This window comes from Nilaparvata lugens, chromosome 8 (assembly GCF_014356525.2).
Source record: "Nilaparvata lugens isolate BPH chromosome 8, ASM1435652v1, whole genome shotgun sequence".
Lineage (NCBI taxonomy): Eukaryota > Metazoa > Arthropoda > Insecta > Hemiptera > Delphacidae > Nilaparvata > Nilaparvata lugens.
In genome coordinates this window covers 26,384,385-26,401,234 of record NC_052511.1, presented here as the reverse complement: position 1 = coordinate 26,401,234, position 16,850 = coordinate 26,384,385, and the positions used below count along the sequence as shown (strand labels likewise).

At 33.0% G+C, this 16,850-nt stretch overlaps 1 protein-coding gene across 1 annotated transcript; it reads right to left on the bottom strand.

The window, feature by feature from the left end:
• Window positions 1–12,966: 12,966 nt before the first annotated feature.
• On the bottom strand, window positions 12,967–15,776 carry LOC120352676. Its single transcript, XM_039434367.1, has one exon. The coding sequence runs from the start codon at window positions 15,759–15,761 to the stop codon at window positions 15,150–15,152; it is 612 nt and encodes a 203-aa protein (XP_039290301.1). The 5' UTR covers window positions 15,762–15,776; the 3' UTR covers window positions 12,967–15,149.
• Window positions 15,777–16,850: the final 1,074 nt, after the last annotated feature.

Sequence of the window (16,850 nt, the reverse complement as noted above, 5' to 3'; positions counted from 1 at the left end):
ACTTATGCTGGATTCATATGGAAAAATATCTGAAAAATTGAATAAAACTAGTCTGGAAGCTGTAGTGTGAGTAGATTTTGAGGGAAAAGTTGAAATATGCAAAAAATCCAAGTAGAAAAACACAGACTTCTACGTTTGATGCCCAATAACTTTCTTTAATAACCAGTGAACAAATAATTTTTCGCAATAAAAATTGTAGAGAATTTAATTCTGAAAAGAATTATGTAAGCTGTGTAAACTAAATTTAAATAAAAGTTGAATAAAATGTATTCTTATGTAGTACATTACACCACAAAATTTGCTGTTTTATGAGGAGAGAACTAATAACTCATAGGTTGTAGCTGATTGCAAATAAAACATGGATTTCAATAATAGCTGTTCCAAAACAGCTGGTTTATTATGTTTTAAATAAGAAAATATTTAAAATAAATTATCAGCTGAAAATTATTTTCAGAAATATTTTAGTTCACTGTTGAACAAAAAAAAAAAAACTGTAAGTTAGGGCTACTGTAACCACGCTGTGTTTTTTGTTCAATCTATTAACCAGTTATTTGTAACCATTCCACTCTGCTTTTGTGTTAAGTGCTAACTTTTAAAAAATGGCAGGTAATCTTAGACATTATTCATACTCCGAATAAGCTGACATGCATTTAATGTATGGAATGGGACACTACTGTAATAGTACTGAAGCAAGACGTTTGTATCAAGAGAACTTTCCCAACCGAGTATGTCCAAGTTCAAGGTTTTTTGCCACTATTCATCAACGTCTGTCTGAAACAGATTCTTTGATATCCAAAGAGCCACATTTATGCAGGCAGACCCCGATCTACTATGACTGTTGAGTTAGAAGAACAAGTTCTTAATGAATTTATGAACATCCAGAGAAGAGCACAAAAGAATTGTCAGTGCAGTTTAATGTCCATCAATCTATTATTTGGAGGAACTAAAATAGCAACAATTACATCCATACCACCTCCAGAAAGTTCATACTCTATTGCCACGAGACTGTATTCCCTGTGCTGGTATTTGCCGATGGTTTTTAGTAAAATTGTTTACCCAAACTTTTTAACAACCGTTTTATTACCGACGAGGCACACTCTCCAAGAACAGCTATCGTTAACGTCAACAACCAACATATTTGGGCAGCTGAGAATCCTCATTCCATCAATCCTAATCTTCCACAACATCAGTTTTCAGTAAACATTTGGGCAGGAATCATAGGAGATCCTACTTCTGTTCGAGCTTCCTCAGGCTTAATGGCATAATCTACTAGTCTTTTGGTATAAGTTTAATGTCATTTAGATATGCTACTTTCATATGAAAAAAACTTTTCATAAAAAACCGAATATTCTATTTGCAATCAGCTACAACTTAGGAGTTATTAGTTCTCTCCTCATAAAACAGCAAATTTTTGTGGTGTAATGTACTACATAAGAATACATTTTATTAAATTTTTATTTGAATTTAGTTAACACAGCTTACATAATTCTTTTCAGAATTAAAATCTCAACAATTTTTATTCCGAAAAATTATTTGTTTACTGGTCATTAAAGAAAGTTATTGGGCATCAAACGTAGAAGTCTGTGTTTTTCTACTTGGATTTTTTGCATATTTCAACTTTTTCCTCAAAAACTACTCACACTACAGCTTCCAGACTAGTTTTATTCAATTTTTCAGATATTTTTCCATATGAATCCAGCATAAGTTTTTAAAAAACTAGTCCCCAAACAATTCAGCATCGGTGTATTTCACCAGAGGAACTGAATTCCGGGCGAAATCTTTCACCCTGTATAGCTCGCTAATGAAGCGTTTATGGATATATGTTTATATGAACTTTTTTTCTTATTTTTACCTCTACTATCACGTATTAAAATATTTTACCATAATTACGAATCACCCTGTATATCTTCAGAAACAATACCGTAACTCAAATGTAACATAAACTTATTACTTTAACCTTTAGGTAACTAAAAACTTATTCTTCTCTACTTTCTGTATGTACTTCTTCAGAAAAAAATATAATCATCTTCTATCACTAATAAAATCAAAAGAATTATTCTCAATCAATATTATTAACTTGAACAATAACAGGCTTTGTTGATACAATACTCTGATGGAAGTTTCAATTAATTAAATTCCCTAAATTATATTTTAACCTTATTTTACGTACCTTAGCAGTTATTTGAAGAAACAATTATTCGTACTAAATAAATTATTCGTACATGATGAAGAAACACAATCAAACTTTTCAGGACATGGCACTACTAGAAAATTTAAACTTTAATAAAAATAGAACTAACTCCTACATTAATTAATAGTCTAATATTATAAACTTGCCCAAAAAGGGCGAAACATAATGACTACATCTTTACTCTCGTAGTGCTCCTAGCAAAGTGTCCTCCGAAACGTAATCTCGTCTCTCGGCTGGGGAATCGCCCCACTACTGTATTTAGAAACAGGTCTCCTATTGGGCGAGGTGAATCAATTTGACGAATCGTCGCGTGGCTTCTAGAGCCTTAGGACCAAATAGTAACTGCAAAATCAGTAGGTAGATAATTAAAATTTTAATATCTTGCTATTTTACTCCTTATCGCACTCTATGTCGCGACAGGAGCTAAGTTTTCGAGATAATTCCATAATCTACATTCCTCGACGACTCGGAGCCACAATTTTTAAATATCTATCCTGTGAATTCGAAGTCGTGGCCGATCATAATAGAGAGAGAAAATAATTTATTTCGCTAACTCACTTACAATAATGGCTCTAGTCTATTGTGTATTAAATTTACTATTATAACTTGGGAAAAGGCCTGAATTAAGAATAATGCTCGGCACATTTTCATTAAAATTGTCATTTACAATAATTTTATTCAAATGATCGATTAGCGCGTCGTTGGTTGAATTTTTAGCTTGAACCCCATCCCATATTGGTTATCACTGATTATATTCTGTTTTTCTAAAAAGCTCATCAATCTCAATTTTAAAATCTTTTCTAGTATTTTGGATAAATTGCTTAAAAGGCTTATTGGTCTGTAATTTTCAGGTTTGCTGAGATGTCCGGATTTAGGTATAGGTATGATTTTTGCTTCTTTAAATTTCGTGGGAAAATATCCACTGCTCAGACATTTATTAAATATAAATTCCAAGGGTGCTGTAATAAAGTGTGATATTTGTTTTATAAATGCTCCAGTAAAATTATCGGCTCCAGGTGTTGCTTTATTTTTTAATTGACCAATATTTTTTTTTTGTATTTCGGTGGCGTTAGTAGGACTGAGGAAGATACTTTTATCACATGGGTTTGAGATTGAGGAATGGGTATATTATTTATGTCATCAGAAATTTTCCTGGCAAAAGTCTCTCCTACCTCGGTAAAGTATTTGTTAAGTACTTTGGCCTCTATATTGATTGATTTGGTATTTTTTTAGTATCTAAGAGCTCGTTGATATATTGCCAAGTTTTTTGGAATTATTTTTGTGTTCGTCAAATTTTTTATTGAAGTAATCAGTTTTGGATTGTTTTATTAAATTATTCAGAATATTCCTATATGTTTTGTACTGGTTGTTTAATTGAATATTATTTGGCTGCTTTATTAGCTTCTTATGCAGCTTATCTCTTACACGAATAGAACTTACTAAGCTGGGCTTAATCCATTTTTAAGAGGCCTTATATTATTAATTAATTGATTTTTTCGTTCTTTTATGTGTCAAGTAATTTAATTTTTCAACTAAAAGATCCACCATAATGGCTCTATTTGAAAGGAAAAAATAGTTATGAATAGCTCTAGTATCAATTCCAAACTAATTGCTCTAATGTCAATGTCAATCTTGTAACCTATTGACATTATTTCTTCACGAAGAACAAACAGCTATGCAATCCAGACTACTTGTAGATGAATACCTTGAGGTCTAGTCATATAAGGGGCAGCATTGACTGCCGCAGTAAGAGTGAGTGAGATAAATATGTGAAATTATGATTAATGCGAAAAAGAATCAGGTGCAATTACAAAAAATATAATAAATTGTTCAAACACACTTCCAAGCATGATCAAAGAGAGGCTTGTTCGAAAACGGCGGTTGCCATGTAAATTCCAGAGCAAGTTTTTGACTGATGGTTCATCACGTCACGTGTCGTCCTATAATAATTACTGCGTTCCAATGTATGCGTGAACGCACGTGCGCCTGGAGGAGTGAGAGAGATAGAGAAAGAGTGAAATAGAGTGAGCGAGAGAGACAGAAACTAATGACATGAAGGCCTGCAGCCTCCTCTCAAGCTACCGGTTCCTCAAAGCAGAGCCTGTGTTATAGTCACATTCACTTCAATCTGTCAGCATTGGTTGAATGGCAAGCATAGATCTTATTCATAAGGAATGCTGACAGTTGAAAGTGAACCTCACTGTTGTCGACCACAATAAGCTCAGTGCATTAAAATCTAATCTCCATAGGCAAGGATCGATCTTTAAAAGAAGTGGAAAGATTTTTTTTTAATTAATATTTTTTTCTTTTTAGAGAAATAATGTACCGTGGCGCGAGTAGGCTAACAGAATGTCAGCCTATTGTTGTCGATTTTCTTCACTTCAGTTCGAAATTATGTTTTATGATTTCTACAGTAGGCTAAAATTCATTGCTGGTTTCCAATTCTATTATTCCATTTCTAAGTTCAGATAGAACTCGCTACAGGATAGTAGCATAGAGAAAAGAAGTACCGTGAAGAAAAGAAATAGTTATTTGTGCAACTAGTGCGCAAAGTGACAGTTTTCTGCACCGAAAGAAACGTTTACGCACGATCCGTAGGCGAGGGCGGAATGGTTTCTTGAGTGCAGCAGAGGAACTTTGCGCACATATTTCACATTAAATTTTTCCTACAGTTACCATTGAATATGAGAAGTGGTTGATTATGGGTAAAATGATGGCTGAAATCCATCAAATGTTTGTCTGTATAATTTTGTTATTAATAACAACTTTAATCTATTTTAAACTTGATAATCCAATTGAAAATTAATAATCGATAATTTATTCAAATTAAAAATTAAATTAATCCATTTAATTTGAAAATTTGAATAATTTTTAGTAAATCTTAATTCCAGAATAATTTTTCAACCAATCAATTTATGAATGAACAAATATTTGAAATAATGAATAATTAATAATATTAAAAATGTATAATTTAAGGAGCTCTCATTTTTATTTGAAAATCAGAAAAAATATAGATACAACAAATTCGCATTCAAAATACACGCCAACAATGTCAACATCTGATTGGGATGGCTGCAAGATAATACGCAAAGTATTAAGAGTACGCTAAGTAATACTTTGCGCACTAGAGCGGAAAAGTGATTCTTTGCGTTCTGTAATCAGTGCAGGAATGGTCACTTTTCAAGGTAACTGTAGGAAAAAATATTTTCGTCGCTGTTAGTGTGTGTAATTAATTTTGTGGTACTTTCAATCTTCTACAATTTCTCCCTTTTAGTAGGAAGGCTGAAGCATAGAAAACGATGGCATACGTGTTTAAGCATAGCATAGGCCTAAGTGCACTATTGTTTCTCTTAAGGCTGAAGTTTATGAAAAATCAGTATTCACCACGCCTTGTATAAAAAATATATCCTATGACCCTCGAGAAGATGAAGTGATAACTTGACTTGTGATAACAAATCAGCATTAGGCTCCCTCATCCATCAGCTGTGCTCATAGCTGTGACAATGATAACTTATGTTTTCCAAAGTGCAGGCAACGAATGCTCAAATAAAGGTATAGAGGGAAAAGTTTGGAACACAATTTTCAACTCCACAGCTCTTCTAAGGATAGTAAGAGGGTTAACATATCAAAAGTCCTCACCCCTACCCTCTGTGCTAAAGGGGTGGGGGTGGTTTGAAAGTACCATTTCTTCATTTTTCGCATATATCACGGAAACTATGCATCTTATGAACATTTTGTATTCTGTGCAAAATTGAAGCTTACAAAATTACCAACAAGTTTTGTCCTTTATATTTTTTTCCTACAGTTACGTTGAAAAGTGGCCATTGCTGCACTGATTACAGAACGCAAAGAATCACTTTCCGCTCTAGTGCGGGGAAAAATTTTTCTGCACTCCAGATTTGCAACATGGCAACGCAAATACTTAGTAGGTTATATGGAGCAACAGTGCAGCAAAATCAAAATGAAGTTGGTAACAGTGACTGGGCTGCTATAGTGAGCAGAGGTGCAACGAAGCACAACGCGTAATATTATTCATTATATATTATAACCAAGGACAACGAGGACTTTAGGATTTTAGGATTAAGGTTTTTATCAATAATAAAATTACACAGAAAAAAATTTGATGGATTTCAGGCAATTTTACCCAGATTACTACTTTTCATATTCAATGGTAACTGTAGGAAAACTTAATGTGAAATACGTGCGCAAAGTTCCTCTGCTGCACTCAAGAAACCATTCCGCCCTCGCCTACGGCTCGGGCGTAAACGTTTCTTTCGGTGCAGCAAACTGTCACTTTGCGCACTAGTTGCACAAATAACTATTCCATATCTCTCATAGTTTCTGAGATATCAGCTCTTGGAAGTGAGACATTTTTTGAAAAACACTTCTGCCTCAAATTTTTTTCATATTATCGGCTTTATAATTTTTGAACGATTGATGGAAAAAATCCGTGCTGATCGTGAGTTTGTAGAGCATCAAATTATCTTCAACTTTATGTATATTTTCACTATTTACGCATTCCTACGACTGTTGCAGCAGTTTTAGTGTTTAGAGTGAAATTTTCTGTTCAGCAACAATAGATCAGTTGATAATCAAATTTGGAGGGAACGTTGGAACACAATTTTCGACTTTGTTGAGATAGTTGGAGGTGAGCATATCAAAAATCCCAACCCCTACATCATATGCTGAAGGGATGAGGGTGGTTTGAAATTTGCATTTCCACTTATTTCTTACATGCTTATATCTACATCTTGGCAACAATATGTTCTATTGACATAATCACCTGCATAAAAATGAAGCTTGATCAATTTCCTTCAAGTATTGTTTAGTAAAGATTTTTGATAAATCCGATACTTTTCGAGATATTTTTGTTCTAGTGATGCATTTTCGAAAAAAATATTTTTTCGCTCTTTCAAGTCTTAAAACTTTTCAAGAATTGATGAAATAAGAATGTGATTATTACGAGATTGTAGAGCATCAAATTATCTTCCATTTCATGTATAATTCATCTATTCCACGCATTCTCCTAAGACTGTTACAGCAGTTTTAGTTTTGAGTGTCAAATCTCAAGATTTGCAGCAATTGACTTTCTTCGAATATCACACTATTCTGTCATCATAAATTGGCAGTGTGCTCTAGTATGAATATTCATATTGAGTACCTATTCGAACGTCTGCGGAACTAAACATAGGGGGTGTTTCTAAACTTCCAACCAAACAAAGACTCTCAAAACTGCAGTCTGCAACAAAAATCTGCAGTCAAAACTGCAACAGTCTTATGGGAATGCGTGAAATAGTCGAATTATACATGAAATGGAAGATAATTTTTGATGCTCTACAATCTCGTAATGAGCACATTCTTGTTTCATCAATTGTTAAAAAGTTATAAGACTTGAAAGAGCGGAAAAATATTTTTTTCGAAAATGCATCACTAGAACAAAAATATCTCGAAAAGTATCGGATTTATCAAAAATCTTTACCAAACAATACTTGAAGGAAATTGATCAAGCTTCATTTTTATGCAGTTGATTATGTCAATAGAACACATTGTTGCCAAGATTTAAGCATGAAAGAAATAAGTGGAATAATTGTGTTCCAAACTTTTCCCTCTACAATCTTTCGTTGACTGGACTATACAAGAATTTATATCTTTCCATACTCTCTATTAGTGCATTCTCTATTCTTCTATATTTTCTATATTCTCTACTGCTCTATTTAGTTATCTCCTATACTCTGCATTCTTTTTTCTGCAGGCGATCTATATTTTTCATCAGTGTGTATGAAGTGCACTGTAGCCTATTGAGAGTGTTTACCGGTACTAACTGTGTAAAGGTTATTCTTGCAATACAGTTTTTTTTAATATATACATCTTCCAGATCTATATCTCCTATGGCTGAAAAGTGTACAGTGTAATAACTTACTATGATATCATTACAGACAGTATATCCAGTTCTATTTCTGAAGATGACCTATTCTTTGTATGTATTGCCCATATAGCAGTTATGCATACTGTGTGCAATTTAGTATAATATGTGTATATTAGTGTACTCAGTCAGTTGATTCAACCGAACTCATTCTAGTATCAGATCAAATACAGACCATATTCAGCCTACAAATACCGTTGCTAACTTCCAACATTTATTTTATTGCCCACCCATTGCTGGCTTGCTGCCGACCTAACCCATTATGAATATGGATTACGACCAAATAAACCCGAGAAGCTGTTCTTGAATGTGTATGGGTCGCACTTTTGGCACTCTCCTTCAACTCTATCTTACTCTATCCTCATCTTGAGATAAAGGGGTTGAAGGGAGAGAGAGATAGAGAGAGAGGAGCTCCCGAAGAGTCCAGTTGTAGAACCTGGAGTGGTCACCGAGCTTGCCTGACCTCCACACCTTCGCGGCGATTGTTTTTTTGCGCGAACTGTAGACTTGACCATCTGTTCTCTCAAAAATCGAATCTCTTCTCGCGTACTGATCGATTTCCAATCTGATCGGGCAGTTGGTGCACGTAGAGTGGCAGGAATGACTGCATTCCAACTGGAGCACCAACAATTGGCAAAAGAAGTGCATTTTTCGCTCCTGTTAAGGTCGCTTCTCTTTGCCCCATTGTTTGTTCCAGCTGCGAGCTCTGCTTTTAAGCTGACAGAGAAATGAGACGGAAAAACAATTTTGTTGCCAAATTGGAAAGGAGGTTTTAGGAGAATAGCCTCTAAAGAGCATAACCGCAATCAGATGTATTTGATGCACATTCAAAAATGGTGTTGTAGTCAGGATAGGAATTGAAGGGTTCAGCCGCAATCATAACGAATATAGACCTGCATATGATGCAAATTTGAAATCAGTTTTGTTATGTCTTCGAAAATGAATGTTTTAGAAATACACATTACAGGATATGACCCTTATAAAAATATCTTAATTCAGAATGGTACTTGTTATAGTTTGCAGAATTACTGCAATACATTATCTTCAATCAAAAAAATATAAATGATGCTTGATGCACATTCAATAGCAAGCTATAATAGCGGTAAAGTAATTCTAAAATTAGTCTATCTCTATCACAGATTAGAGTCACATCCAAGGTCTAGTTCTATAAGTCCAAATTCCTTGTTGCCTACGACATGTAGGTAGGCTACCTTACTTCACAGTAAATTTTGTGTGAACAGGAATTTCAGTTCAATCACGCTAGTGCCTTGTCTATATTAGGTTGACGAAGCTCCTCATCAGAAGTGAAATTTATTTGTATTACATTTGCAATATTTGCAATAGCAATGTGTTCTACATTTTGTGAGGAATAGTCTCTCATGTAGAAGATGATTGAAGTGATATTTTTCTTCATCATTCCTTCATTTTACAAATGATGAATAAGCAGTAGGCTACAGTTTTGGGCACGTACTGTTCATCAATGCTATTTTAAAGAATAACAACACTAGCTATTCCAAATTTAGTTGTAAATAATAAACAGATGTTTTTAACAGTCAAGGCAAACTTTCTGATTATTTTGATGCTCTTCTTGGTTCGGAATGTATTATGATAAACAATAACACTTCTTCCTTGATATGCATAAAATCAAACTTAGTCTGATTTGCCCTTGAGGTATTAAAAATTGCTCTCTGGTTGGGCACATAGTGAGTTTTAAAGAATATTTGGAGCAGAGTGGTTCTTTTGAGAGAGTATGCTAGTCATTTTTGAGAGTTTGTTCTTTACTAGGAACTGAGCATTGTTTTCGCCAACACAAACCATGCAGTTGGGTTATAGTCTGAAATTGTGTTGACGAGAATTTTGTCCTTTAGAAAGGAAAAGGTCTTGCTTTCGAAAATTGCGAAGCTCTCTTGCAATCCAAAAAATGAATACGGTAATTTAAAAATATTCACTGTGAAATATAATATGTCGTAATCTATGATAGAATTTCAAGTAGTAAATCGTCAAGGAAAAAGCATCAAATTCCATAAATTTACAATTTCTCCTTCACATTAGCTTTTAATAATTGAAATAAAAACGCTTTCTGCTTCCAATGAAGTGAAATACATGTGATGTTTCATGTCTTTATCAACATAAAAATCATTTGACCATTGGAAGTCACTCAGTTGCAATCGTTTTGTAATTTTTTATGTCATTCATCCGGAAATGTGATTCATTCAATAAAAAACAAGGTTGCCCATTAAAATTTCATTGATTGTTCAATAGTTTAGGAAAATACAATAAATAATTTGCCCGGAAACTTTATTTGACACTATTCTAAGATAACAGAATAGAGTACTTTGAATATTTTGGTTAAATATGATACAGAGTTACAAATTTATGGATAACTTCTATTGAGATTTTCCAATACAATGATAGGCCTAATCATTAGAGTAGCTTGTTCCGATATAAAGCATGAACGAACGTAGCTGCAATTTATATGGAGTACAATATCTACATCTACACCTTCTTATCCAATCGTACTATATTGATAAGCAATGTGAGAACTGCTCCAATTGATAATGTCTAACCACATTTGACTTGTTTGAACATGATTCACCACAATTTCACACAAGAAAAAATACGAAACACTTCTCAAGTCTGTGAATGCATGAGAGTGGATTATGAAAACCGACTCTCAGGAAGTGGTACGTATTCTATAAACGACGGTGGCAATAATAATAAATTGCTTTGAATAGTTATTTTATTAATTGGATTGAATATATTTATTGGGTGAAAGCGTCTATGAGGTGAGGGAGAGAAGTTTTGAAGGAGAGTAGTTGATTTTTATTGCTCTAATAATAATGAATCCCTTTCATATGTTAGCATATTGAATTTTCAGAAATGACGAATACTTGATATTCTGTTAACAAACATTGCATATTCATTGATCATGAAATAAGTTGATTTTCTCTAATAATATTGGCCTATTTTATAGTTACAGTATAATACAGTCTTGCGTTAAAAATGAAGTAATCAAATGATCCAATTTGACGCAATCAAATAATGAACTGCTTCATGAACTCGACGGAGTTCCAAGTGCCGAAGATTAAATTATTAATTCCTCACAGTTATAACTTCTCTAAATTCGAGGCAACTCAAAATATATTTCAAATTTATATTTTGACTTATATTAAAACTAAATATGAAGTAAGAATGATTTCACAGAGGATATATAGTATGGATGGGTTATTTATTCCAGAACAATAGGAATAGGCAGGCCTACAAAGTATGTTTTTTCACTTCTGATTAAAGACGAATATACATCAAAGGCACAAAACCCCAGTTTTTCTATAGTATATTATTCATTTGGCGGGAAATAATTCTAGTAATTTCAAATCCTAGTTCAGGTGGGAGAGAAGTGAATAATAATAGAACAGTTTATAAAATACAAATTTATTTGAGATCAAACAAATATTGCTAGAATAACATTTCACTTTCAACAAAAAATAAGGCTTATATTTCAAATAAGAATAATACAATCTATTGCTATTAATGGAATAATTATAGATGTAGTCTGCTATTTCATTTGTTACTATTGTTTTAAAATAAGAGGAAAGCAATTTCGGAATAAATATCTGAAATAAATAGATAAATGTATAAAATATTCAATCTGATGATAACATCATATATATTAAAATAGAAACCTTTTCAAATAGAAAACGGCAATGTTGATAAAATGAGACAAGACACAAACATATATATTGTATAAATATTTTCTAATGACAATAATATTGTGAATAATAATCTATTGATTTGATTAAAAATGTTTCTGTGAAAAAACATAAATTCGTCAGGTTTACAGTTTGACAATTAGATTCACTGGATTTTCTCTATTCCGAAAATTAGTAAAATTCTGTAATATTAATAATACATGGATTTATCATTTTACTAAGGTTGATATGAAAATAATTTTTGAAGTTTAGTAGAACATTTTCAAAGTATCTTTTAAGTATATCTAATTTCTCTCATCTTACAAGTCAAGATGAACATAATGGCACAATAGAATAAAATCAACATAGCCTGAATGGTTCTTTTGAAAATTAGGTTAATGATATATTAAAAAAATCAGAATGGGTTCAAATTCACAGGAGATTCCAAGTGACTATTGTTTTACTATTTGGGAATAGTCATTCTCAATTGATTGTAGGTGATTATTGATAATTGAAATACAATACTTCTTCTTCTAAGAAATTAATTTCAAGTACCGATACACCACAATACTGCAAGAATTGGATTCTCAATATTATTGATTGTTAATAGAGTTCAATTGGCATCAAATAGAGATTGATATGCATGTATACAGATATGCAGACTACTTATACTCTCTCAAGCTTTTCCAAACAGCATGATTCTTATGGAGTGTTACTAATTGAAGTAGTGCTTGTACAATGGTCTCTTTTCAAATGCAGCATTTGCAGTCTCGGACTCCCATAAATGGTACAGCCATATGGCCTGACTGCAGTCCATGTCTGCATAAGGGGTTAGCGTGTGTTCTCTGGAAAGAGTGATGAGAAATGCTATTCCTCTTTGGGGCAAGATGAGTAGAGTGTAGGAGCAACAGAGAAGGAACACATTTAGAAAGAAAGGAATCCTGCAGAAAGTCATCTTACAAGCACATTACAATGGAGGATAAGTTGGGTATCCAAGGTTCATGAATAAAATATCAAGAGGCGGGCTGTTCGGTTTTCTATTGTAAAGAAAGTGGAGTGATGACGTGAGTGAACCTTTAGAAATGATAGAGCAAGGAACATGGCTGTATGTGTAAGTACAAACTTGAACGCTAATCATTGAGCAATAATTATCCTTTCATTCATGTGTTATGTTTAAGAACCTATTCGATTCACAAAAAATAATGATTATCATTTTTATTCTATTCTTATAAATTGATACTTTCGATACAAGGGCTCTTTGGATTTAATCTGATAATGCATATTTGACCTGCTTCATGAGTTTTATCAATTACATCTCATGTGAACTTGAATGAAAATTGGATTTAGATTAGCATTGAAATCTCAAAAAATATTTTTTGAGAAATTAATAACAAATTAAAATTTAAATGAAAATAGTAATTATCTAAATGTGAGAAACAAAGAAATAGACTGTATCAATGATATATCTATGACTGAAAGATGTATCATTCATAGATCCATATAATATTAAAATGTTTTATTCCAATAGCATTAACATTGAAGTCTTCAATGAGCAACTTAAATTTATTTATGCTCAACTCTATCTAAAAAACTCAACTGATCTTATATTCCTAATATATATACTTCACCTATTATTTACATACGTACACGTGTATATTTTATATACATAGATGATTTTTCGTTTTTATTTACACCAAAAATACATAGTCAAAGCTCAATAATTTTTCTATTTATTATTTGATTAAAAGGTTTTTTCAAAAGGCCAAAGTTGAAAGTAATCTATTTTGAGATACTCAATTACTGAATTATTATGGCAGCAGAAAATAGTATTCTTTATAACATCTAGCTTCATAAACTAACAAAGTACAACAAAATATAATAACAACATTTCAAAGAGAAAAGAGTTCAAAGTTGATAGTTCTCTAGAGAAAGATAACTGATTTGGCACTATGAATTCACTAAAACAGAGAATAAAATAAAACATATAAAGAGAATTACAACTAATAAACCATAGGCTATACTTATGTTAAAGAAATTAGTGTGTTGTTTGACCATTCTTGTCAACTATTAATTGAAACTTTGGATTAAAAAAGCACTTTTGAAGTAAAAATACTCACTTTTTAGCAGTGTCTGTAGATGACCCACAAGTCGAAACGTCGTAACTGCTGAAAAGTAAGTTTTTCTACTTCAAAAGTGTTTTTTATATTCAACGTTCATATAAATTATTATCACGAGTTGAAGGGAAAACAATGAACAATCAAGATACTTAGTAATACTGCACTAAATACACTTTAAAGTTCAAAAACCTATCTATCTGAAAATAATCAAAAGATTACACAAATAAATAAAATATTGTTGATATAAGATATTTTTCTGTCTGTACAAAAACAAGAAGTATCCACCAACAAAATTAATAACAAGCATAAAAACTTTACAATGCATAGAGAATATCCTGAAATAATATGAGAAAAATGTTTTCAAAGACTTATTTAATAAACAATTGAAAACCTTAATAAGATGGTAGATTGCACATAATATTGGAAATAACACACCCTGGCATTGCTCTCCAAATATTCAATTCAAATAAGTTATCTACATTATAATGTGGAATGTAGCATTTCCTTTACTGTCCACTTATTTTTATACAGTAATTTACAAATTTACAAGGAAAATATGTACACCCTTGATATTATATAAAATTATTAAAAGTAGATGACTTAATCAATTTGTAAAGAATGGAGGAGTATATTAATAAATTGAGCAATAAATCAAATTTGACGCAGATTCCAGAATAAGAAATGGTCTGTATCTCAATTGTGTTGATTTTAATATTATAAAAGAGGAAGATACCTTATTTTCAAAAATAAATATTGACAGTATGGCACCAAATTAACAGAATAGGTATACTATTTTAACAACCTTGATTTTTATTAATGACCTCTCAGGCCATCCAGGATTCAGGATTGTAACAAGGGGGTAGGTACCAAAAGAACCAGTGTTCACCTCCCAGAATATGAATGTCATCTTTTATTGGAAGTATCATCTTATCTAATGTCAATATTGAGCATGCAAGAGAACTAAATCCAAGTTCCAAGGTATTGGAAAACAAACTGAGTTCCACTAATAATTTATAGGGATTGAATCTAATGAATTCCAGCTTACTTTCAAAGTAATTACCGTTGTTAACCATTCCATAAGTATTGTTTTTATAAGTTTTTTGAGATGATAGCACCCTAATAATGTACAAAAAATGTACACACAACTGAATGCACAATACGGTAGTGTGTTCTTTAAAAAAATGAATACATGGTAATCAAGGTATGGTAATAATAAGTCATGCAACAAATCAACTATACAACAAACAATGCGCGCTGCCTTTAGCGTTCTCACTCCGCACCACATCAATCCAGTCCTCTAGTCTTGGTGCACAACGTAGCACCAAGTCACCAAGTTTTCTACGCGCCATGAAAACAAATTCACCAGCTCCGTGCCTGGCCCCGCAGTGCTGTGGCACCTGTAGGCGAACTGTGACATTATGTTTGTCGGTGTCGGACGTTGACTGTGTCCTGTCTTTGTGTTTGTCGCCGTCCGTCGTTGACTGAGTCCTGTCTATCTCGTTGCTGGCTAGATCCTCGGCCAGGGAGCTCAGCTCGTCGGGCGTCGACTCCCGCAGGTGCTTGGTCACTTTCACGGTGATCTCAGACACTTTCAGATCATCGAGATTCTCCACGCCTCGTATGATGCCTCTTGTAACTGTTGATGAAAAGGAGAATATATTACAAAATGGACAACATGCTGGAAAAAAATTATTAATAACATACCCACTACTAGTAGGTATGGTAATAATATAGGTATTACTACTATAGGTATGATAGTACCTACTACTATAGTTATGGTTAATAACATACCTACTACTACTAGTAGGTAGGCCTACTTTAATTGAAGTGATATAATTCATATCTTTCCTTCCCTTGCTCCACTTGCATAGGTAAGTTGGGTACGGTACCGTAGCGTTTTAGATCACAAAACAATATTTGAGGTATCCAGACTTTATAATTTCTATAATATAAGACTCTATTAGTTTCATCAATGATTGTTGAAACAAGAATGAAAATTGGAGAATAGATAGTTTACAGGGTTTTTAGTGATTTTCTCGGAAACGGCTCCAACGATTTTGATCAAATTCATACCTAAAATAGTCATTGATAAGCTCTATCAACTGCCACAAGTCCATATCTGTAAAAATTTCAGGAGCTTTGCCCCATCAATGCAGATAGATTCCAATTATCAGGCTACAGATACAATTGAAACGAAAAAATCAAGTGGAGTAGATTGAGCATTAAAATCTCTACAATAATGTTCAGTAACATTTTCACCTAAAATTGAAAATAAGCTTTAAATTCGAGAAAATGTTATTATTCAATTGCAAATTATTGTTGATTCTATTAAATCATTCACTATGAAGAGATAGCAGACCTCATGTGTGTCTCCAGCGTTATTGCCCTGTCACCAGCTGGCTCAAATCTTTGATAGTAGACTTGAGATGCGCGGGAACACTAGCGTCAGGTGATCAATTTTCATAACGGCAAGGAAAGTTATGTGAGTGCCCCACACCAGATTTTTTGTTACACTTGTAAAAAATGTCAATGTGTGAGAAACCATTATTAGACACGGTAAACATGTGAAAAAATATGTAGAGCAACGATTAGCAATCTAATACTTTCAATAATAATCATAAATTTTATACAGATTTTTTTGAACATTGTTTTTGCTTTCCTGAAAAATCATGAAAACTGACTCAACAACTTTCTACTTTTCAGTACAGAATTGAACATTTTAAAACTTGAAAAGAAACACCAACTTACTTCTAAACAACAGCTGTTTTAAATTGGTAATATTTTGAATTGGTTTACAGGTGAGCGGCTGTGAGTAGCAGTGGAGTTGGCAGGGGGCGGTTAAAAAAAGGAACTCCGCCGCCCGACATTCGACGCCTGATGAATGCGACCCGCTCTCCGCCCCCCGGGGTGGGGCTGGGGCTGGGCTTACT